This window comes from Halichondria panicea, chromosome 8 (genome assembly GCF_963675165.1).
Source record: "Halichondria panicea chromosome 8, odHalPani1.1, whole genome shotgun sequence".
Classification (NCBI taxonomy): domain Eukaryota; kingdom Metazoa; phylum Porifera; class Demospongiae; order Suberitida; family Halichondriidae; genus Halichondria; species Halichondria panicea.
The window spans coordinates 5427202-5450529 of record NC_087384.1 but is presented as its reverse complement, the minus strand read 5'-3'; the positions used below and the strand labels follow the sequence as shown (position 1 = coordinate 5450529).

At 39.7% G+C, this 23328-nt stretch overlaps 5 protein-coding genes and 1 non-coding gene across 8 annotated transcripts in view; 4 read left to right on the top strand and 2 right to left on the bottom strand.

Annotated features, from left to right (window-relative positions):
• Positions 1-3592: 3592 nt before the first annotated feature.
• LOC135340562 (uncharacterized) lies at positions 3593-5777 on the top strand. The gene has a single exon (XM_064536919.1). The coding sequence runs from the start codon at positions 3660-3662 to the stop codon at positions 5631-5633; it is 1974 nt and encodes a 657-aa protein (XP_064392989.1). The 5' UTR covers positions 3593-3659; the 3' UTR covers positions 5634-5777.
• Positions 5778-6497: 720 nt separating this feature from the next.
• Positions 6498-8939, bottom strand: LOC135339324 (dehydrogenase/reductase SDR family member 11-like). Its single transcript, XM_064535396.1, has 7 exons — positions 8723-8939; positions 8153-8359; positions 7967-8061; positions 7778-7919; positions 7580-7669; positions 7114-7179; positions 6498-6696 (listed from the first exon to the last, which is right to left on the bottom strand). Exons 1-7 carry the CDS (start codon positions 8870-8872, stop codon positions 6655-6657), a joined length of 792 nt encoding a protein of 263 aa, XP_064391466.1. The 5' UTR covers positions 8873-8939; the 3' UTR covers positions 6498-6654.
• On the bottom strand, positions 7386-7467 carry Trnal-aag (transfer RNA leucine (anticodon AAG)). The gene has a single exon. It is a non-coding gene; the product is annotated as a tRNA-Leu (tRNA).
• Positions 8940-9973: 1034 nt separating the features above from the next.
• Positions 9974-12843, top strand: LOC135339338 (uncharacterized). The gene is made up of 5 exons (XM_064535407.1): positions 9974-10355; positions 10434-10577; positions 10937-11087; positions 11633-11709; positions 12335-12843. The coding sequence occupies exons 1-5, from the start codon at positions 10006-10008 to the stop codon at positions 12504-12506; spliced, it is 894 nt and encodes a 297-aa protein (XP_064391477.1). The 5' UTR covers positions 9974-10005; the 3' UTR covers positions 12507-12843.
• A 944-nt stretch (positions 12844-13787) lies between these two features.
• On the top strand, positions 13788-22064 carry LOC135340246 (uncharacterized). The gene is made up of 12 exons (XM_064536570.1): positions 13788-13925; positions 15899-16193; positions 16345-16502; positions 16796-16927; positions 16985-17095; positions 17146-17370; positions 17424-17531; positions 17601-17720; positions 18061-18190; positions 19569-20534; positions 21486-21564; positions 21796-22064. The coding sequence occupies exons 7-10, from the start codon at positions 17446-17448 to the stop codon at positions 19782-19784; spliced, it is 552 nt and encodes a 183-aa protein (XP_064392640.1). The 5' UTR covers positions 13788-13925; positions 15899-16193; positions 16345-16502; positions 16796-16927; positions 16985-17095; positions 17146-17370; positions 17424-17445; the 3' UTR covers positions 19785-20534; positions 21486-21564; positions 21796-22064.
• Positions 22065-22920: 856 nt separating this feature from the next.
• Positions 22921-23328, top strand: part of LOC135340245 (uncharacterized) — a 34256-nt gene continuing 33848 nt past the window's right edge. For all 3 annotated transcript variants that reach the window (XR_010396270.1, XM_064536569.1, XM_064536568.1), the window contains exon 1: positions 22921-23289. Coding sequence is in view for 2 of the 3 variants with exons in the window: in XM_064536569.1 (XP_064392639.1) it covers positions 22950-23289 (340 nt within the window). In the remaining variant the exon portion in view is untranslated. The remainder of the gene's footprint in view (positions 23290-23328) is intronic.

The window sequence follows — 23328 nt, the reverse complement described above, 5'->3', positions numbered from 1 at the left end:
TTTCCATTCGAGCTTTTCTTTCTGTCATTTCAGGGAAGGCGTACATTGAGAATTTCATTAAAGCTATAGGCTGCCCCTATAGCATCTGGAATCTGGATTTCTTTCGTGCTGTCATTCCACCTATTTTTGCAACAGAAATCAGTCAAATACAGGTGCTTGCTTTGCATGGACTATGCGATTACCTTTTATCCATTGGTACTGGTTATTCTGACTTACTTTCTCATTAGTTTGCATAGCCGTGATGTATACGTATAGTTGGAGACCTTTTCATAAGGTTTTCGGTTTAGTTAGTCAAAGCTGGGATAGGAAGGGTCGATTGTGAATGCTTTTGCACCTATTTTTTTACTTTCTTACTTCAATGTTACTGTTGACTTGCTTTTATATTCACCAAAATAATTATACATATAAAAGCCAACAGCAAAGAATACACCATAAATCATGTTTTTTACTATGATGCCACAGTGGAATTCTTTGGACATGAACATCTTCCGTACGCAATAGTAGCTTTTTGTCGGAGTTTTGTTGTAATACTTTCTGTAGTATTTCTGATCATATATCCGATGAAATGGTTTCAGAAATGTCTCAATTCTTTGAAAATTCAGCGTCAACGTCTTGACATGTTAGTCAACTGCTACCAAGGTTTCTACAAGGATGGAACGATTGGTACCAGAGATTATCGATGGTTTTCTGTGACTGGCTTTCTTCTTCATCTAATTCTTATTACAGTCTCACAAACTATCTATTTTTATTCAATCGGAGTCTTAGTTGTAGTCATCCTCATGTTTTTACACCTCTCATTGCGACCATACAAGGAAGAATTCAAAGTGTATAACATAACTTCATGCTACTGATTCTTAGTGGAGTGTTCATTATGGCAATCGCAGGAGATGAAGCTGGCATCAAAGCTTCTTACTTCAGTACATTTTCTTATTCGTTTCTAGCACTCATTGGAATTGTCCCAATAATCAGTGTTGATCATTTGGTGGCTCCTGGTAAAGAAACAACTCAAAACCTGGTGCATAAGCAAATTTCACAGCTTTTAGAGCTACACCTAAAAATCCACAAATTGAAGAGTCATTTTCAGATAGTGCTATTCCACACCCGGTAATCTGATGGATTCTCTAACCGTCACAAGGTTAGAGAATCCATCAGATTACTCCTCATCAAATACCCCGCTGATTTCTGTGACATCAAAATAATACGATAGATACGTTATTCAAGTAATTTTACTAATGGTAGAAAATCATTATGTACATGGTTAATTGTGACGGTAGGCGCTCGTGAGTGTCCCTTCTCGGCCACCGTGTGTACAGCTATAATTATACACAACATGAGGAAAAGAGTTGTATTAACAGTACATCACGAGGGCATGACGTTTATTTACAAGCTAACACATCAATGCAAGGGGAGCTTTTTCATTAGTCGGGCGCCGCCGCCCTCTACCGTTGCCCGGAAGGAGGTCGGGAATCAAGCCTATCCACAGTTTTATTCTGTTGGAAATCCAACAATTCCACCAGCTCCAATCAGATTGCAGTATCTCAAGGGGAGTGATCACACCCACTCAACTGTACCACGTGTGAATTTTGCACACGTTGGATTGACTGAGAGGCGAGGCCAACACCCACTTTAATAAATGATATTCATTGCTATTGGTTAGCACCCACATAGAATGAATGATATTCATGATACTTTGCGTAACAGGCCAGAACAAAACTGTGGATAGGCTTGATTCCCGACCTCCTGGCCTTCAAGGAGGGCGGCGGCGCTCGACTACTTTTTCATGTGCATAGTGTTATGTAATGTATACATACCCTATATAGGGGTATAGTTTTTGTTATCGTCTTGGACATGAATATATACAAAGCAGCTTTCAGTTGACCCACAAAGAGGCGAAAGAAAGCAGATTACATCACTTTGGCCATACGGTACCTCAAGAGTTGTAATCTTTCCGACATACATAATTATCCGTGTAATAAAATTTATACAAATGGAACATGAAAACTATATACCTTCTCCACAATTCTCAGAATTATCTCAACATATACTGGAAGTGTAGCTCCCCTTCAAGGAATGCATTAACACTTTGTGCATGTGCATTTAATGAAGGAGAATTTGTATATATGCAGGTCTATTAGAGATTCGGCGAGGGATCAAAGTGTCAATCATGAAGCAATATAAAGTTTAGGTGTAAATGATATCAGCCTTCACACCAGGTATTCCATTTTGCAGTATAATTATACACCTGCTTTGTCATGGCATTACTTGCAATGCATTAACCCTCAGTACACTTAATAGATACCGTATTAAGATTAACCCTCGGTACACTTAATAGATACCGTATTAAGATTAACCTCTCGGTACACTTAATATACCTTAAGGTGACATATTTTCGCGTGTATTAATTTCTGCTATTTCTGCGAATGAGAGTAAAATCGCAAAAATTAGTACTCGCAAATAATTGGCCGCCCTCTTGTTTAATGTATCCAGATTGACATTTCGCAAAAAATTATACCGCAAAATGTACAAAACTGTAAAAACGCAAACAAATCTACCTGTGAAAATATGTCACCTTAAGGTATACCAAAATTAACTCGGTACACATAATAATTATATATAATACCATAATTATTAGATTAACCCTCGGTGCACTTAATAGATACCGTATTAAGATTAACCCTCGATACACTTAATAGATACCGTATTAAGATAATATCTACTTTCTATATAGTGCATATAGTTAATTTCGGAGGCAAAAACAAAGCATAGTGTACAAAAACATTGCAGTGTGTTGTTGTCAACAGTCTTTTTCCCACCTTCTGTGCTGAATCACCCCCCATACTCTCAAACACTCCACTGGAATGCTGATCTGTTACACCTGTCAGTAATATTTGCAGTTTATTTGAGCACAGAAACCCACCATATAATTTTCTGCTAAGGGCGGATCAATTAAACTTCATCTAAGATGCTGTCAACATATAATAGTTGAAGAAATTTATATAATTTAGAAACTCAAAGGGCTTGTTGCAGTCCGAACATAGTGGGGGTTCTACTAGCCCTGAGGGCTTCTAAATCATGTCCTAAACAGTGTCTAGATCATAGCAACCATGAGTCTCCAGCTATAGCCAATCAGATTTATCTAATCTTCACTACATGATTGTGTAAAGTGAAGTATGATTGTTTAATGATTTTCTAAGTTGGATAGAACACTACCTTTAGCCAATCAGATTGCAGGATTTATGGCTAACTACAGATAGAATATGCATGGACACGAAGACTATAGCAAATTTTCTGCAATTTTATTTGATGTGGAATGCCCCACATGTAGCCGACTATAGACTACTTATCTGTCTATTGAATATTTTGAGCTGGCAGTACACAGTCAGTGACTATGTTATAATTATGGCTATAATAATATTACGCCATTTGAAATTTTTGAGACCACTATCATATTACATCTATAGTTAATTATTAATTTTTAATCAGGCTTAGTAAAATTTACTCTCCCAAAACGAGCCATTCACAACGGAACTATCAAATGAAATACAAAAACTGTTATCAACTTCATCTAAAATTTAATACTGCTGCAGGTTGTTGCTAGATTAAAAGTAAGACATCAGTTAAGGAATTTATAGAGTAAGACATAAGAGATACGTATAGGTATGGATTTCTTCTATCTCCTAATGTTAACACTCACTTCGCTTCTTATGATTGCTACTGCTAATTCTGTACCAGTAGAAGCAAATACTGAAGCAGTGGATAACAATACTTGCTGGACAAAGGTATGTATACCCTGTGAAACTTCATCAACGACACAAACTGGTTTAATGAAAGATCTCAACTCAAAGAAGTTTATTGGGTCAACGGTCCTCAATAACCACGATGTCATGGACTGTTATCCGTGGATGTTTCGCAATCCCATAAATAGAAAATGTGAATGTAGTAACATTCCATATCGCTCTGTACTATGTGATGTTGAAATCAGCAGGACATCCATTCTTGATTGCTATTGTATGACTTACGATAGTGAGCGCAATGAAACTCAACTAGGAAAATGTGTGTATGGTTGCGGACATAAAAGAGACACTGTGTTTTATCCACTTCCAAATAGCACAGACGATCTTAACAAATACTCTTGTAAAAAAGTGAACCGTGATTCAACACTGTGTGGGAAGTGTCTACCAGGATATTCACCACTCTTGTACTCGTATGAAATGAAATGCATGAACTGCACAGGAGAGAACATGACCTACAACTGGATCAAGTACATAGCAGTTGCTTATTTTCCTTTAACATTCTTCTTTTTCTTCGTTGTAATCTTCAAATTCAATGGAACTTCACCAATGCTGAAAGGTTTCATTAGTATTTCCCAAGGACTTGTTTCACCTCTATCTGCAAGAGCTTTTCTTTCTGTTATTTCAAGGAAAGCTTATATTGAGAATTTCACTAGAGCTTTAGGTAGCTTTTATGGCATCTGGAATTTGGATTTCTTCCGTACAGTCATTCCACCTATTTGTGCGACGGACATCAGTCAAATACAAGTGCTTGCTTTGGACTATGCTATTGCCTTTTATCCATTGGTACTGGTTATTCTGACTTACTTTCTCATTAGTTTGCATAGCCGTGATGTACGCATAGTTGTTTGGTTGTGGATACCTTTTCATAAGGTTTTCAGTTTAGTTGGTCAAAGCTGGGATCTGGAAGGATCGACTGTGAATGCTTTTGCTACCTTCTTTTTACTCTCCTACTTAAAATTTATCAACACAACTGTTGAGTTGCTAATATTCACGACAGTATATGTACTGAAGGACAACAGCGAAGAATACGTTATAAAGCATGTACTTTACTATGATGCCACGATGAAATACTTGGGACAAGAACATCTTCCGTACGCAATAGTAGCTTTGTTTGTCGGTGTTTTTGCTGTAATACTTCCTATAGTGTTTCTGATCGTATATCCAATGAAATGGTTTCAGAAATGTCTCAATTCTTTGAATATTCAGCGTCAACGTCTTGACATGTTTGTCAACTGTTATCAAGGTTACTACAAAGATGGAACGAATGGCACCAGAGATTATCGATGGTTTTCTGTGTCATACTTTTTTCTTCAGCTGATTATGTTCGTACTATTCACAGTCTCGCCAAGTATCTATTGTTTTTCTATTGGAGTGTTAGTCACAGTTACTCTCATGTTTATGCAACTCTCATTACGACCATACAAGGAAGAATTCAAAGTGTACGACATAACTGATGCCTTCATGCTACTGATTCTTAGTGGAGTGTTCATTATGGCAATCGCAGGAGATGAAGCTGACATCAAAGCTTCCTACTTCAGTACACTTTCTTATTCGTTTCTAGCACTCATTGGAATTGTCCCAGCGATCTATTTCTTTGCGTTGATCATTTGGTGGCTTCTGGTAAAGAAACAACTCAAAACTTGGTGCATAAGCAAATTTCGTAGCTTTAGAGCTCAGCCTGAAATCCCACAAATTGAAGAGTCATTTTCAGATAGTGATATTCCACACCGGTTGGAGAATCCATCAGATTACTCCTCTCCAAATACCCCACTGATTTCTGCCCCAAGAAAAGATGCAAAGTATGGCTCAGTTGCTTGTGCTGATTTCACAAAGCCATGATGGTTGCATACTAAATCGGACTGTGTAGAGTCAGTGCACTGTCAGTGTATAGCAAGCTCCCTTCATATAATTATACATACAAGTTGGCGTTTGTGCAAAGTTTTTTGTGTGTGTCTAGAATAATTGATTTATTCGGCTTGACTGATTGAGCCATACATTTTCAATGGAAGTAATTCTCCTTGATTTTCCCTCCAGAATAGATCCAGATGATCGAGAATTGTAAATGGGTGTAAAGATGTGACTGGTGTAATTCCAGCTTTCTTTAGTAACCACTGTAATCATGCACTGTATTCCTATTCAGTGAGTCAGTTAGAAAAAAGCAACGGATGAAGCTCAAATGTTCTTAAAGCTGTTTTTATCCCTCAATAGAGACAACCTACACCTATACAGGGTTGATTGAAGAATAGACCATGCACATGTATCCTGTATTATTATGCCTCGGTGCGCATGCGCAAGCAAGGTATGCGGTAGTGTGTTTGTGTGTCTGTGTGTGTGTGTGTAGACCGCTACAGCTGCTCAAGGATGAATTAAGTGCAAGTAAGAGTTTCTATAGGCTTCTAGTCATGTTTACTTGGATTTTTAGACTTGAATTTTTGGCATCATCGTTTTTAACAACAATCATGGTTGATCATTACCCACTATTCGCATGCAGCAAAATAAAAAATGTTCATCATAATCAATGTGTGTATAAAAGCTAGCTATTAGTAGTTTTATTTTTATGTTATGTAGCTTTGGCACCTCCATCGAGGCATCAGCACCGCGGTGCTTTCATTATTATAGCATAATTATTTCATGCAAGTTAAATATTAAATTCTCCAAGAATAGCAAGTCGTTATTAGTTGTTACTATGGCATACAACCGTCATGAGATAACATCAACAATACAATGTAATACTTATATACACCACAATAATTATGTACAAACAAAACCAATAATTCTTGTTTGAAAAAGTGTACACGCATACATTGTACGTACGTACAACTACACGGTTCTAGTCATGCATGGCATGGAGGCTCATTGCTCAGGTCACTTGGATAGTTGGTCTTATCAAGATATCATTGATCTGTAGTGTATGTAAACGTAGTGTTACACATGTACAAGTATATAAGTGAGAGACGTAAGAAATACAGTGGAACCTCTGTACGTTAACAACCACCTCCAAATAAAGGCCAGCTGCTCTATAACGGCCAGTCACCCATGTCCCAAAATAATGAACAGTTTGTGTACAAAACAAGCTCTCAACAAAGGCCACCTCTGTATAAGGCCAAAACATTGTTCCCCAAAGGTGTCCGTTATAGAGGGGTTCCACGTCACTGTACTTAGATAATGCATAATTATACTAAATACTGTATCATGAAGGGAACCCACACAGGGAAAATTACAGAGTACATACGTTGATCTCCTACCACAATATATGGGGTAGCATTCCGTTATTAGCAGGCCCACTTAACCGAATAAAACAGACACACTATAAACACACCTCCATCCTGGGTGGGACAGCCAGGGCATATACGATGGAGCTGGTGATGTCCTCACTCTCAAGTACCTGCAATAAAAAACATAATTAAAAAACATAATTATGTACGTTAGTGATGGGCACAATGGACTCGCAGACCCTCTCCCTTGAAACATTGGAACTTTGAATTACTACATTATTTATTGTTGTACGAATTACACCTGGTCTGTACATGTATACGTATACTATATAAATTGTAATTATGTACGTATTTGTTTAATAACAAAACACAAAAATGGCAGCGGTGGGATTCGAACCCACGCCATCGAAATGACTGGTGCCTTAAACCAGCGCCTTAGACCGCTCGGCCACGCTACCATACATACATTGTCAATCAGTTAGGAAAGTTTGGTAGGGGAATAGGCAATGGAATGTCTCATTTTGTCTATCCTATACCATCTACTTACTGTACATTACATACAGTACATACATCTCCCATAGCGTCCTGCACAGTTTTCACATCACTATTCTTCTTCAAGCGAGCAGCAAATTCAGTACGGACCACCCCAGGAGAAATGGACTGTGAAAATGAAAAAGCACATGCAAACACTCTCAAATAATTAATTTAGTTGGCTGACATAATTATGGAGACTATTGTTGTGTCATAATACCAACGGATTGCACTTACTGTGACCCTGACTTTGGAGTCCATTGCCCTCAGCTCCCTCCTCACCCCCTCAGTAAGTGCAGTCACTGCATGCTTCGTAGCAGAGTAGAAGTGAACGTTTGTCCCCCCAGCTTGCAACTGGGGAACACGCTGCCCAGACATACTGAAAGCAAATAAATAAGTCAAACGTGTATAAACGTACATATATACCTATTAATGAGGAACAAGTGTCCCTCATTCACTCCCCTCTCTTTGAGCTGAGTCATGAACTCACGGTTGCAGATACACAGACCAAGAACATTCACCTGCAGGAAAAAGCAAAAGTTCATTAACGGTTTGAAGGGCAGCACAGAGGCAGTCCACATGTGAAACAGGATTTCTACACGCAATACCCACCTCCAACATGTCCCTCCAGTCCTGAGTGCTGCCAGTAAGCAGAGGAGCATTGTGTCCCAAGCCAGCATTGCTAACACAAACGTCCACTCCACCAAACTCTTTCTTGGCTACCTCAAACGTGGCTTTGACATCTTCTTCCTTTTTCACGTCACACTTGACAGCCACCAACCTCCCACACCCAGCACCACCCAGCTCAGCAGATAGAGCCTGCGGGAAAGTATACCTGTTACTGTATTAGAATCACAGCTAGGGCATTGTCAGGATTTTCTCAATACAAAGCCCCCGCCCCCTCCCCCAAAATCCTGGCTACGCCTCTAACACCTAACCTTCCTCGTTAATGCACATGTCTCTAAAAGGTTGTGCAGCTACACTACGGCCAGAGTCAAGGTTGTAAGATTTTCCCAGCTCATTTCTGTAGCTATTAAACATTACACCCCTACCAGATTTTCCGTGCATGCACAAATGTAACGAATGGTGTATTAGGCTGCAAACAGAAGTGACCAAAAAGTGATAAGCAATTTTGGGAAAGGGACGGGCCGGAGGGAGGGGAGTACGGTTAGATGTACGTACCTGTATTGTGTCGACAGTCCTTGCACAGCCCACCACATTCATTCCCAGCTCACAGAGACGCTTGGACAGGTCATAGCCAATCCCACATGATGCTCCTGTCACCAGAGCAACCTTACCTCTCCACCTCTCTATTCCAGGGTAACTTGCCATGGTTTCTAGTTCTGCACCAGAGGTTGATGTATGTCAATGGGGCCGGTGTCATAAAATTTTAGGCCCCCCATGAGATTGGCCCCCGGGCCTAGAATTTTAACAGTTTAGGCCCCCTCTTAAAATTTTAGGCCCCCCATTAACAGCACAACAGCGGTAACATTATGTGACAGTGCATTCTCAAAATACACCAATACAGTCTTCTATGGTCTTCACAGTCTATGCAGTGCCAGTTACTGAATGCAGCTCTCCTCACACACACACATTTCATGCATGTACAGTAGTATATACCACTGGTCTCACAGCCATCACACTGCACCATGTCATTCTATGAATCAGGCCTCATGCAGCACGAAGCACATAGGTGCCAACTGTCCCGAATTGGTCAGGACTGTCCAAGATTACCCTTGTTCCGAAAGGAAACTGCTATTGTGATTCCACCATGATACAACAGTTTCTCTCTTGACTTCTATCTGTGATTCCACATTACTTGAGAGCTGAGCCAGTGATGCTATTGGGGCATCCCCACAACAATTTACATCTTCTATGTATAGGAAAACATGGAGGAAGATATGAATTGTTGTCTTTGCACTGAAATTGTGTGTTTTATACTTTTTTGTCCTGAAATTTGGCTGAGAAAGTAAGCACAAAGTTGCAAATATGGCGATAGCTATACAACAACATCGATTGTCTTACAGGCAGATCCAACATTGCAGAGCTGCATCAAAGCTCTTATAGGTAAAGCATGAGTAACTTGAAAGATAAATCTTCCTTCACTTTGATAGAATAATAATGCAAACATTTTTGCTACTTTGATACAGAGTCTTTGCATGCATGCAGTCTCTTTGATGCTTTGTCAACTAATAGAGCTAACCTTACCATATTATTATATCTCTTTGACTTCATTCTATCGTGCAGAAAAGGATAGCAGAAGAGGGGGGCCTAGAATGTTAACAGTTTGGACCCCCTGGGGGGCCGGGAGGCCCAAAATTTTAAAATTCTAGGCCCGGGGGGCCTAAACATGGGGGGGCCCAAAATTTTATGACACCGGGTCGTTTCTTGAGCACTTCAAAAAGACTTACGCCCACTTCTGACCTATAGAGGAGGGGACCTATACCACTTCTGAAGTGCTTGAGATGGAAATAAGTGAAAGTGATTTCAGTGAAGAGGAGTATCCATCAAAGAGGTTGTCCTTATCTTCTCCAAAAAAGGCTCGAACAGCTTCAAATAGTGAAGATGATCGAGGAATCACTATCATTCGAGGTAGAAATTACTCTCTCTCACCTCACAAATCACCCATCAAGCGCAAGACAACGCTTGCAAGTAAGACTTCGAAACATGTCATATCTTTTGAAGTAGACGAGCAACATGAAGGTCGTACAAAAAAGAGAGAGAACAAGGGAAAGAGCTCAACTTTAGCGAAGAAAGCAGAGCTGGTCGATTGCTATGGATCCGAAGCTGATAGTCGAGTGAGAAAGAACGAAAGGTATCTCTTATATTTTATATGGTATCTGTTTTAAGAATGGTTACGTTCTCCACTCACAATGTGATTGTCTACATTCAGGAGTAGAGTGACCAAGACCCAACCCAAGAAAGAAGCCAGTCTAACAAAGGAGGTGGTCTTCAGTTCATCCGAGAGAGGGAAGTGGCAGCCCATTCCACAAGAGATGCTCACACTGCTCAACAACATTGTCATGGCTGCTCTGGAGTGAGTCACTCTAGCTGTATAAAGAATTGTTAGTGTGCAATTGTGCATGCCCCCAGACCTCAATGGGTATGATACATCCATTTTAGTGTCGTAGTCCTGTTCACATGTGTGCTTTCCAGTTATTTTCAAGAGGAGGCAAAACAGATTTTAGTTGCATTATGTTTGAGTTTTAAATTCCAAAGGGGCAAACCAGATCTAGGGTTGAGTAAAATACCCAACTCTGCACACTCAGAGTCACGTACACACTGCAAATTGCATGCATGTTTCCGCTGTGTATATACACTGTATATATTCGATTAATGTACTGTATTTTCATGCTCTACCCCCCCCCACCCCCTCAACCCCCTAACCCCAATTAGACAAAGTACTGGAGATCTGAGGGGAGCAACTAAAAGACAGGCAGAGCAGCAAATCCAGCGGGTCATTAGAGAGGTGAATGCTGAGCTGAAGGTTTCCATGGCTCCAAGATCAAAGCAGCCCAAAATGACCAGTAAAGCTATGGAAACTGTAGTAAGTTAGTGGGAGCAATAACTATTAGCTATTTGTGACGCATGTACCCCTTTGGTGCAACACTTAGCGAAAAATGCGGCCTGGTGTCTATTGTATGCATGGGTGATGCAAACCTTCTTGGCCAAGGCAATAGAGGGCATAATTATATAAGCCATAGCTTCAGTTATAGAGATTTACTATCCTAGTGAACGTACTAGTTTCCGGTATAATTTCCTAAAGTTTTACGTTAGTGAACGATTAGATTCAGCTAACACCCCATGTAATGGGTGTCCTTTTTTCGACACAGCATTCAATTAGGCCTGGTACCAAGCTAGTGCAACACCTATAATTCTTTGTGTCTGGTGCAGAATAGTAACCACGCCTGGGAAAGGCTGACTGGCTGTACATTTCCATTTCTCAAAAGCTTGTCATTTATTGCCTTTCCTACTAACTGCGGTTACGCTATGAGTTATCTGTGACGTAGGTCAGACGGAATGCCTTTTGTTATTGGAGTTGCATACTTTTCCTAATGAACTCTTGATATTATCCAATGTCCTCTCTCCCAGAACACGCTCAAAGCCGAGTGTGTGGCACTAGTGCAGAGAAATGGTGAACTTGAAGAGAGACTTGCAGAGAGAACAAGGTGATGCGTGTACGTGTTATGAGGATAGTTTCCAGAAAAGGATATCGAAGTCAATAGCCTTCAATTCCATGCCATGTGATTACCGTATATCTTCTAATTTATCGGACACTTCTAAATACCCCGGACATTCTTTTGGGCAATTTTCGTTGTTCTAATACAACGGACACTCCAGTACTTTAATATTACATTTGTTCTAAATATCTGGACAATGCCTTGAAAAGTTGAGTTACCATTCATAGACGGCAAGTAAGACTTAGAGTGCTGCAGCTTTGAGTGGCTAGTTTTAGATAGCTAGTGCAACTATTCAGTCGTACTGTTCTATTAAACTTAGCTAACTCACATGCAGCTGCTTGCTTGTTCTAATTATTCCGGACACTTCGCGTGCTCTATAAAAATCAGTTCCAATTATATACCCGGACAATTTCCAAAATAATTATTTTTTGCTGTCCGATAAATTAGAAGATATACGGTACTAAAATTATGCTGTCAGTGTTACGATAGCCCAGTCACCCCCTATAAGTGATGAAGGAGTGGGACCATTATGAATTTATGAATGTGCATTTCCGCTTGATGAAGTAGCTATACTGACTTTATATATAACACATTTATGACCTCCCACATGCAGGGTTATTGATGAGCTCAAGACAAGAACAGATCAGTTGCAGGGCTCAGTCAAGCAACGCCCTGAGGCTGCACACCAGTCCACCGGGGCTGGTGACACTGGACGCAGGGAAACAGAGGTTTTCAGAGAAAGGAACAATTTTCAAGAGTACATTTCAAAGCTACTGGACTCCTAACCTTGCATGTAGATCTCTCATTATGTCTCGGTGCACCAGAGGCAGACGATAGTGTGTTTGTGTGTGTGCATGTTTATAGATCTATCTATGTACGCCCTCGTGCTTTGGGACACTATAACACATAGATATACCTTATCTAGATCCTGCTTTTCATTGGCTATGCAGGTGTAGGTTCTGCTCGTATAGGCTCTATAGCCATGGATTTGGAAATCAAGCTTATTTCTCTATTATTATAGTTTTGCTTACTTTGAAGGCCATTGCAGTCTCGTTGACTGTATAGCAACATGCACTAGAATTTTTGTTGGAGCTGTATTGCTTGTGTTGACACATAGTTGGCGGAGCTGAACCCTAAGCTTCCACGGTTCATGCATGGGTTTGGCTACGCCCAACTAAATAATTTGTTATGATAACCTCAATATAGTCTAGTAGGTGCATGTGGTTCAAACAGGAGTAAATCACTTGTGGACAGAACTCGGAAAGGCTGTAGACCTATAGAATGGCCCATGTACTCCCCTGTCTCATAATATGTACCGGCCAGATCATTGCATGCACTCACTTCGAAAGCTGCAAACTACAGTGCATCCGGAACAGTAAATGTATAGTGTGGGGTAATCAATTGGTTATGAAAAGACTAATAGTTTCCGGCTAAGGTCTGGGACTTTGTCACTATAGGGCTTGGCTTTTTATTTTGCCTATTATTCTTTTTGACTATTCTCAAAAAGTCAGCCAGTTTCAGTTTAAAGACATCAATTTTTTGTAGTGGTATATTAATAGCACTACCTGAGGTAGCTTCGTTGTCTCTATAGCTAGTATTATTCAACTTCATTCTATTAAAAACAAATCGGCACACGTACCTGAGGTAGCATTTATACAGAAAGTGCATGAAATATAATCCTCTATAGTGCCAAAAGAGAAAATACTCCTCCATGCCTGCCTAAGTGCATGGCTAGTGCTTACAGTATACAGTAATAGATGTCTATCTAGCTACATTATAAGATGTAAAATTAGGTCTACCAGACTCTGAGGGTCAAATTATGTTAATTTAGTGCCTCAATTTAATATGCTAGTTGCTAGAAGTCTCCCTATTATTCCGAAAATTATGCTAGGATCTAGATCATATAGATCTATTGAAGACTAACGACTAAGGTCCAATAATTTAATACAAGAGTGCATGTAACCTTGAATTTTGACACATTGCAGTTCACATGTATTAAAGACAGGGGTCACACATTTTGATGTCTTTTACCCCCTGAGTCAATGAATCTACTCCACATATGTACATGCCAGTTTCGTTGTAACCACATTATCCACGTGGTTCATCCATGCATGCTATTACTGTTTTTTTGAGTCTATAACAATAAATGGCATGCCCTCAGGGAGCTGGAGTAACAAGAAGAGCTGTCAGCAATGAGCATGAAGGTTGGTAGATCAATAATTATTGTATGGCAAGCCAAACCAACAAAATTGAGACACCACAAAACAATAACCTGTGTAGATCTATCACGATCTCAGAAGTGTAGTCTATCATGCACGTGGATCGAGGTGCATGTATATTCCTAGATCCTCTGTACACATAATTATCTATATTCTATAGGTGGTACGTTACTAGTTCGGCAGAGTCCAACCAACTCGCGCTCACGCGTTGGTTGGACTCCGCATTATACTACATGTATAGTCAACTGAAGAGTCTTTTGGTACATGGTACTCAGCAATTATGTATGTTGATATACCAGGTCTTAGATTTGATGATTCACCTCAAGCTACAATACCATCCTCAATAATCGTCACTCCTTAAGACCTGATTTAGTTATAGTATCAGATGCAAATAAAACTGTTCAAGTGTTAGAGCATGCATGCATGCAGTATATAGACTCTCTGGTTGGCCAGAATAGCGAGGTGCTGCATTTCAGAAAATAGCCGCGGCTCCCAATCGAATCTAATGACTATAATTTTGTCTCAGGGATAATGGATTATTACCAACACTATACATAGCTATTCTGGCTATCTAAAGTATGCGTTACGGTCACCTCTATATACTGGACATTTCGTTTGGCACGGATTGCTAGCTAGATTTTTACTGCTCAAGACTCACCCTGAAATGCGGCCACTTGCTATTCCGTATACTGGCAAGTACTGCTTGGCCCATGCAACTAGGTTATGTACGTTTATTACGACCGGATTGATGTTTTGGATGTGGTTTGCAGATTATAGTTAAATAGAGAGCACAATTATTATTCATTATCCTTCGGAGACAGAACCGTCATTTCGAGGTAGGGTCGTTTTTTAGCCGCGGCTATTGCGGCCACCTCACTATTCCGGCCAAGCTGCACTGTCGCAAGGGTAGCCGGATTAACGAGAGTATACTCTACTAGGGCTATGGATCAAATAAGTCGTATATACAGGCACTGGGTGTTGAAAATTTGCGTCATAAAAATAATAACGGATTATATATATATATATATATATATACATGGAATCAAAAAGAGGGCATATTATTAGACAGTCATTGACTGAGCCGTGCATGGCTATGACTAGTGGCTAGGCGCCACGTCTTTACTACTACATATAAGTACTGAATTAGGGAGCAATAATATTATAACTAATTAGCGGGGTTGCACTCTTCTAGAGGGGCTGCCTAACCCTAATTAACGGTCATCAGTCATGGTCCGGCTCACGCTCAGGGGCATTAAGGACTGTCCAAATCAAAATGACAAGGAATTTTGTTATAATGAGTTCATACACATGTATGTTTACCGATATTGTAGTATAGCTATAAATCAATGTTCTATAATTATATTTTCTTATTCATATTCATTGTTCTGATTAGCAAAAAAAACATAGAATGCATGGTAACGGTCGTTAACTTAAGACAGCTCCGCGCGTAACGGCTTTTCCGCTTTCAGTTTCCTGCTTTTTCATGCACCCTATATAACCATGCAGCAGCCGTACATGCATAAAGAAGATATAACGTATTATAGTGGGACATTTTCGTAGGTTTCGTGAGGTTTTGTGAGCTGCAAAATTTCGCGTTATTTAAATCCCATGCACATTCATATATCACGTGCAACGCTATGGGTGGATATCATTTCCTGGCACTGAACCACGAATATTAGAACCCCCGAAATTTCTGTTAACGAAAATTTGCACTCGCGAAAATTTCCCGCTATACGGTACCTCTGAGCTCACAACATGGGGAGTGTACCTCGAAGCATGATCACAGAAGAATACACGTTTGATATGAATAGTCCAGTTTTTACCCAGACAAAGTTAAAATATTGACTTCGGTCCGTATTTTATAGACTCAGCAGTTCTGAACATGAAAATATATCTCTGTGAAAGTCATGGTACACGTGCATGTTCAGAGTTGTAAGAAAATGTTAATATATTCACAGAGAAGCCACATATGAAGTCAAGGCCCTTACTGAAGGATCTGCTGAAAGAACTCGACTCTATCGTTACATGGCAGCTGCTCATGATTAACTTGGGAGTGGAAAAGTTTGAAAACGATAAGATAGAGAAGAATATTCCAAATGATATTGAGCAACAAAAGCAAGCGGCTTTGATAAATGGTTGAGGAATAAGCCTGATGATGCTTACTGGAAGGATGTCATCGATGCTCTGTATGAAATGGAGGAGATCACTCTAGCTAGTAGTCTTGCTAAGAAGTACTACTGGATAGATCCAAGGGTACATTTATATGCACAATTGTCATTATAACTGCTTCATGCATAATTATATACAATTCATGCACTTTATTGCTGTGTAGAATTTTTACATAATTATACTGTCATGCGTGTGATAAGTCTATCCTAAAAAAATGTTCGTTACGTGTATATAGGTATCCGTGAATAATAGCTTCTCAAGTGCTGCTTCTTCAAATGCTCGCATCACTGCCAAGAAAATTGATATGCAATGCCAACAATATCTTCCTCCACTTACACGTGGACTAGAATACTACGTCCTTGAAGATAAATCAGTACAACCAATTACTGAAAGGTATTATCATTATGAATCCTATACTCTATTATACATAATACATAATACATGTGATGTAATGTGTGATGAGGACTAGGTGTTATGATTATGGTGTACAGCATGCATCTCAGGGTGTTATACAGGATTTTGAAGTAGAGAGGGGAAATAAGAAAAGTAACTTGCTAAAAAAAAGGTCAACCGTTATTTCAATACCCTGTTAGTATGTAAAATTGCCGCTATGGACCCCAACCAGTACCTGAATGCAAACCCTGCATCTATACCACCCCCCACCCCCCACATGCAAACACACACAGATCAGCAGCAGCGAGGATAGGTAATTTGTCACGCCTCTTACAGACTACACGTCCCAACAGCTTGGCAGATTTCTTTAAAAGCATCGAAAAGAGTAGCAGTAAAGGTGACTTCAAGGTTGGACTTGAAGCAAGGTAACATATATATAAGCAAACGTAAATGCCATTGTAATCTGATCCAAATAAACACAGATTTGGGCACTTGTACTGGAAAATAAATCCAGAAAAGGCACTTTCTGCTAACTTAACTCACCAAGAGTGGATAAGATCCAAGTTGCTAAGAAAAACGGCTTTCAACACCCAGTAAGATGCAAAAACATTGCATTTTGACTTTTTTTGCTTGTCTTACCCAGAGTGACCGAAGCTGATATTGGGCGACTGTTTGCTGGGAGGGAGCTGCTCGATAAAGAAGTGGTCACCAGAATGACCTTGATCTAAGTAGTGGAGAGTAAAGATGAAGGAATCTACTCAGCTGTCATCGCTGTGTATGAAGGTGGTGATGTGTTTTATCTGGATGCTGTGTACAGAAAGCAAGCGTTTGTGAATCGAGCAAAATTAAATATTGGTTTACCAGGACAGTAAGTATTATCAGATTGGTATTTATTTTCAATCAGTCATTTTTTCTCTTCAGCAAATGACTTCAGGATATCTGAATGTACCGAAGCACCTTGCTGGCTGAGCATCAAAAGAGTAAACCGTATCAGATAGCCCATACCATTACTAATTCTCTGTGCAGACTGTGAGTTACCTACGTGTACATGTATAGAACATGCATAATTATGTTGGTCATGTGATAACCCTTGTACAGTCCCGGTAGAAGACTTCACGTCATTCTTCGTGGATCGTCTCCAAACAATGAGAGCTCTTGGAAAGTCCAGTACATTCGTCAGCGAGTGCAAAGGCAATATAAATGGAAGCCAGAAAAAAAGTACGTGTAAAGTTCACATAATTTATTGGAGGTGCTCCATAATTAATTAATACCATATAGCGTGAAATTTTCGAGGGGCTTAATTTTCGCTGTTTTCGTGGGTTAGCAGTGAGTCCTACATGAAAATTAATTCCACGCAAATTGTTCTTCAATTAGAATTATCTGCTATAACTTGCAAAGATTAAGGCGTGGCTTTCATAAGCAGCCAGTCAACCCACGAAATTTCAAAATATTGAAATTCGAAATTTATCAACAAAATACTTTTAGAGGCCAATCCACGAAATTTAAGTGCCTCAAATTTGCACTATATACGGTAGTATACCTTTCTTTCAAAATGTAGGTGGATTTTGGCCCAGTATGATGTTGACGTCTTTGACTCTGACAAGAATGTTACTGTGAAGGTTAACTCTGCCCCACTGAATGAAGGAGTGGACATTCCTGAGTTTGACTACTCACGAAAAGAAGTCGAGGTATGTTGAGAATTCCTGTACATCTACTGTACCAGCTTAATATTACACACCATTCACTATAGTGCATGGCATGGTGTGTGTCATTAAAGCACAACCTATAATACATGCAGTTACATGCATGTATAAATTGATGTGCTTGAAATTAGTGTGTACAGTTAGTGGGAAATGTTCGTGAGGTGCCCATTTTTCGAGGGCTAACAAAAGACACGAAAATTAAAACTCCCACGCACCAGTATTTCACATGCAAAGCTATTGATGGGTGTGGTTTCCTGGAATTGAAATGCGAATATTAGACCCATAAAAATTTTGCTGAGCGCTCTGGAGCCAAATAACGAAAATTTCCCGCTATACGGTAGAGATGCACACTGTACGTATGATATATTAGGCGGTAACCGTATATATACTTGCAGAGGCCGCTCTCAAATAGTATAGTAGCCTCATTTGCCAGTAAAAATAAACATTTAGTAGCTGCTCTGAACTTTGACTTTATCTTTTCTGCACGTGGCAGCCATATTTATGCCTCGGTGCACATGCGCAAGCGAAGTATACGGTATAGTGTGTGTCTGTGTCTGTGTCTGTGTAGACTGCTATACATGCATGCATGCAGCTGCTCAAGCATCAATGAGATGCAACTAAGAGTTCTATAGGCTTCTAGTCATGTTTTCTTGGATTCTAATTTATGGATTTGCAAAATAATGCTTCGTTCTTGAGTTATTCCTAGTCACAGTTTAGCTTACTTCGAATGCCATTGCAGTCTTTTTGGAAGAGTGCGTAGAAAAACTTGTCCACGTAGTGTTACTACTCTACTTAGTAGTTAGCTCTGCACTAGAACGCTAGCTATTGGTATAGCTACAAGAGTGAGAACTGAAGAGAGCTGCAAGGCTCTGCTGATGCAGCCATTAATTTTAGACCAGAACTTTTGGCATCAATCGTTTTTAACAACAATCATGGTCGGATCATTATATACCCAGTTTTCTCAGAAAATGTTCATTATGATAATAATGTGTATATAGCTATTAGTAGCTTTATGTTATGGCACACTGAGGCATCAGCACCCGCGGTGCTTTCATACTACTAGCAGCTATAGCTACATGTAAATAGGTAGCAGCTTTTTAGTGCTTCACAAAGACTTTTTCATGGTAAAGTTCGAGTTTATGCAGGTGAAAATAACTTTTGATGATAAACTAAAGGTTGTTGAATTAGCTGGGGCTAATAAACGCTGCTCTTGAACAATGGCCTCTCTCGAATTGTAGCCTACTCTGCCAGTAAAATGAAATAGCCGCGGCCGCATATACGGTAATAAGTAAATTTCACCACATAACAACTTTATGACAGTACCATAACAGACTGTTACAGTGGCATTACAAATTGTTGGCAGCTTTGGGGTCAGAAGATATTCCCAAAAAATATTGATGACACCCACCCCTCACGAGACAAGTACTACTACATGGAGGGGATCGAGGGAGTGCGACTGCCTGGAGGAGAGCTGAGGGAGCCGTGCAATTGGACCACTAAGGAACTGTTGAGAGATTTCGAGGAGTTTCTGGGAGATGCATTCAAGATTGCTCACATCCTCAACGGATCTCCTTACTGAACCTTTATAACGTGAACTGATTCGTGAATTAATTTCTGCAATGTATATAGTATATGAATAATCACCTATGCTGCATGCCTTTATTTTTTGTTCACACAAAAAGTCATCTTGGTGCGCATGCGCAAGCGAGGTATATACGGTAGCCGAACTCCATCAGACATCAACATGCGTCAGGTAACACGGTCGTGTAATAAAATTATCTTTATCTACATCTGATTCTGCTGCAACTCAGAAACAGTAATGTTGCGATGATGACGAGGAAAATATATGGATCTGCTGGAACTGAAGCCACTGAGTTTGTACTATGCATGCATTTGGGCAGCAATCTACGAAAAGCATTCTTCAAAGGTGTTAAAGAGCACTTCAAAATTGAAAATGAATATTAGAGAGTATAGCTGACGTACTAGATCTAATACATGAATTTTGCAAGCTTTTTGGATTAAACGGTGTTCCAGAATATGCATGGATGTGCATGATGTGGGCGGAGCTTCAGAGACTTTTTGCAACTTAAAATTAGTGAATGTATGCAGTCCTGTGGAAAGTTGAGTCTTGCAAGACAAGTTGGAAGTCGGTAGATCTATATAGGTCAATTATTTTGTTTAAAGCTGTTTTTTTTTTTGTTTTGTTTTTTATGAATTATGCCATTGAATATACCTACAGTATATACATGCAGGGAAAGATGAAGGAAAGGTTTCCATGGCTCCAAGATCAAAGCAGCCCAAAATGACCAGTAAAGCTATGGAAACTGTAGTAAGTTAGTGGGAGCAATAATTATTGTGAGTTTGCAACACTCAGTGAAAAATGCGGCTTGGTGTCTATTGCATGGGTGATGCAAACCTTCTTGGCCAAGCCAATAGAGGGCATGCATAATTATATAAGCCATAGCTTCAGTTGTGGAGATCAACTATAATTATGGTTATTCCTAGTGAACGGACTAGTTTTCGGTATAATTTGCTAAAATTTTACATTAGTGCACGACTAGATTCCCATTTTTTTGACACAGCGTTCCAGTAGAAAAAAATTGGCCTGGAACCAAGGCTGTAGTGCAACACCTATTATGAACAAAAGAACAATTCTTTGCATTTGGTGCTGAGTAGTATATAACCATGCTTGGAATGGCTGACTGGCTGTGCATTTCTCGAAAGCTTGTCAATGAAAAACTGTATAACAAGATGCTCAGTAGAGCATTCACCTTGTGTGACCATAGCAGACACAATAACTTTTTACCGTATTGACCTTGTGGGGAATGATCGTGAATCGAGTAACGATTAGATTAATTGGAAAACAGTGTTTTTGTCACCTTCAAAAAGTTTTTCAACTAGAAGTACGTAGCTTTTTAGCAGTTAAAGCATTTCATGAAAGTGTCTAGTTCTCTCAAACAGTCTCTGTCAGAGAGATTCAGAGAAGATTGTCCTCGTCTCTTATAGATTAGATTGTCCTCGTCTCTTATATTATAGCTCTATATCTAGCTATACAAAGATAACCAGCTAACCAGCTAACCATGCAGCTACACAATAATCTGCTAAACCTTTTCTTGACAACTTGCTCACTAACAAATGCATCACTTCCTAGTGCATGGGCGTATCAAATTAGCCTATGCAGGAACTTTCACTCAAAAGTGGGCGTAATTTTGGACGTGGGCGTCCGCAATCTCGGTATACTACGTTTTATATGTATATTACACAATCTCCTCTCTCCCAGAACACGCTCAAAGCCGAGTGTGTGGCACTAAAGTGCAGAGAAATGGTGAACTTGAAGAGAGACTTGCAGAGAGAACAAGGTGATGCGTGTACGCGTTAGGAGGATAGTTTCCAGAAAAGTATAGATCGAAGTCAATAGCCTTCAATTCCATGCCATGTGATTAATAAATATGCTGTCAGTGTTACGATAGCCCAGTCACTCATAAGTGGATGAATGAATGGGACCATCATGAATTTATGAATGTGCATTTCCGCTTGATGAAGTAGCTATACTGACTTTATATAACACATTTATGACCTCCCACATGCAGTGTTATTGATGAGCTCATGCAAGACAAGAACAGATCAGTTGCACAGGGCTCAGTCAAGCAACGCCCTGAGGCTGCACACCAGTCCACCAGGGCTGGTGACACTGGACGCAGAGAAACAGAGGTTCTCAGAGAAAGGAACAATTTTCAGGAGTACATTTCAAAGCTACTGGACCCCTATAACCACGTAGATATCTCATTATGTCTCGGTGCACCAGAGGCAGACGATAATTATAGCGTGTTTGTGTGTGTGCATGCATATAGATCTATATCTATACCGTATTATTGTATTTTGATCCGGTAGTAACACGGTACATGTACTAAATTTACTGACTGACTGACATGCATGCACCATTATGCATATTTAGTTGCTATATGCAGGTGTAGCTTCTCCGTGGATTTTAACTCATGGATTTGGAAATCTAGCTTATTTCTCAAATTATGACCACAGTTTGTTTACGTTGAAGGCCGTTGGCGATTGCAGTTTCGTTACTCGTGTGCAAGAAAATCTGCCACATGCACTAGTGTTACAGTTGCTTGACATAGTTGGGCGGAGCCGAATCCTCAGCGTCCAGGGTTTGGCTATGCCCAACTAAATAATTTACCTCAATAGTCAGTCAAGTGGGTGTGAAATAGTTTGGTTCAAATAAATGTGGACAAAACTCGGAATGGCTATAGACCAATGGTGTCATGGCCCATGGCCCATGTGCTCCCCTGTCTCATAATATCTACCGGCCAAATCACTGCACTCACTGCGAAAGCTGCAAACTATATAGTGCATCCAGAACAGTAAACATTACAATTGTTATATATAGTGCTGGGTAATTTGTTAGGGAGAGAAAAGACTAACTTAACGGTTTCTGGCTAATTAAGGTCTTTGTCACAATATCTATAGGTAGTTTGGCTAAAAAATTATTATATCTACACAGTCATCCTCTCAAAATTGACAGTTTTTTGTGCGGTTTCGGTTAGAAAGAGATTTGAAGAACATAACGACTAAGGTCCAAAAATTACAAGAGTGTAAAAGCTGGAAAAAACGTGTCCAGAAACCCACATAATTATTGATTATAAACTGGTACTCATTTTAGTGAATTTGTAATGATCGCTAAATTAATACGCGCTAATAATAAAACGCAATTAAAAATTATTATTACAAGATGGCTACAAGGTATAGCCAGCTCTGTATTACTCTGAAGCAGAAGACTGGAGTAACAGACACCCAGCTAGACCAAAGAATTGAGCAGGAACAATTGTGGAGCCTGGCTGGTTTACTTGGCAGCTATAATAAGTTTGTTAGAAAGCCAGGGTTTGATCTCAATAATGCCGATATAGCAGATCTGGAAACCATTGCCTCTAAGCGTAATGGAAATCAACTGGCCATGTATGAAGCTTTAAGGAAATGGGAAAATGTTATCCGTGACTTCACTTATCGGTCGTTGTTGGAGATTTTGATTGGTCTTCGTGAAGGAGCTTTGGCTGACCAAGTGTGTAGGACTTGTGAGTTAATTTATACTTGAAATAGCTACAATCTGTGTT

What these genes read in the sequence shown, in the direction of transcription:
- LOC135340562 (XM_064536919.1), top strand. Translation starts at nt 3,660, where the DNA reads ATGGATTTCTTCTATCTCCTAATGTTAACACTCACTTCGCTTCTTATG.
- LOC135339324 (XM_064535396.1), bottom strand. Translation starts at nt 8,872, where the DNA reads ATGGCAAGTTACCCTGGAATAGAGAGGTGGAGAGGTAAGGTTGCTCTG. An exon ending in CACTTGTTCCTCATTAATAG is followed by an intron (nt 7,920 to 7,966) that starts GTATATATGTAC and finishes ATTTGCTTTCAG; the next exon opens with TATGTCTGGGCAGCGTGTTC. An exon ending in CTGTCCCACCCAGGATGGAG is followed by an intron (nt 6,697 to 7,113) that starts GTGTGTTTATAG and finishes CATACACTACAG; the next exon opens with ATCAATGATATCTTGATAAG.
- LOC135339338 (XM_064535407.1), top strand. Translation starts at nt 10,006, where the DNA reads ATGGAAATAAGTGAAAGTGATTTCAGTGAAGAGGAGTATCCATCAAAG. An exon ending in GTAAAGCTATGGAAACTGTA is followed by an intron (nt 11,088 to 11,632) that starts GTAAGTTAGTGG and finishes CCTCTCTCCCAG; the next exon opens with AACACGCTCAAAGCCGAGTG. An exon ending in AGACTTGCAGAGAGAACAAG is followed by an intron (nt 11,710 to 12,334) that starts GTGATGCGTGTA and finishes TCCCACATGCAG; the next exon opens with GGTTATTGATGAGCTCAAGA.
- LOC135340246 (XM_064536570.1), top strand. Translation starts at nt 17,446, where the DNA reads ATGTACCGAAGCACCTTGCTGGCTGAGCATCAAAAGAGTAAACCGTAT. An exon ending in ACTAATTCTCTGTGCAGACT is followed by an intron (nt 17,532 to 17,600) that starts GTGAGTTACCTA and finishes ACCCTTGTACAG; the next exon opens with TCCCGGTAGAAGACTTCACG. An exon ending in AAATGGAAGCCAGAAAAAAA is followed by an intron (nt 17,721 to 18,060) that starts GTACGTGTAAAG and finishes TTCAAAATGTAG; the next exon opens with GTGGATTTTGGCCCAGTATG.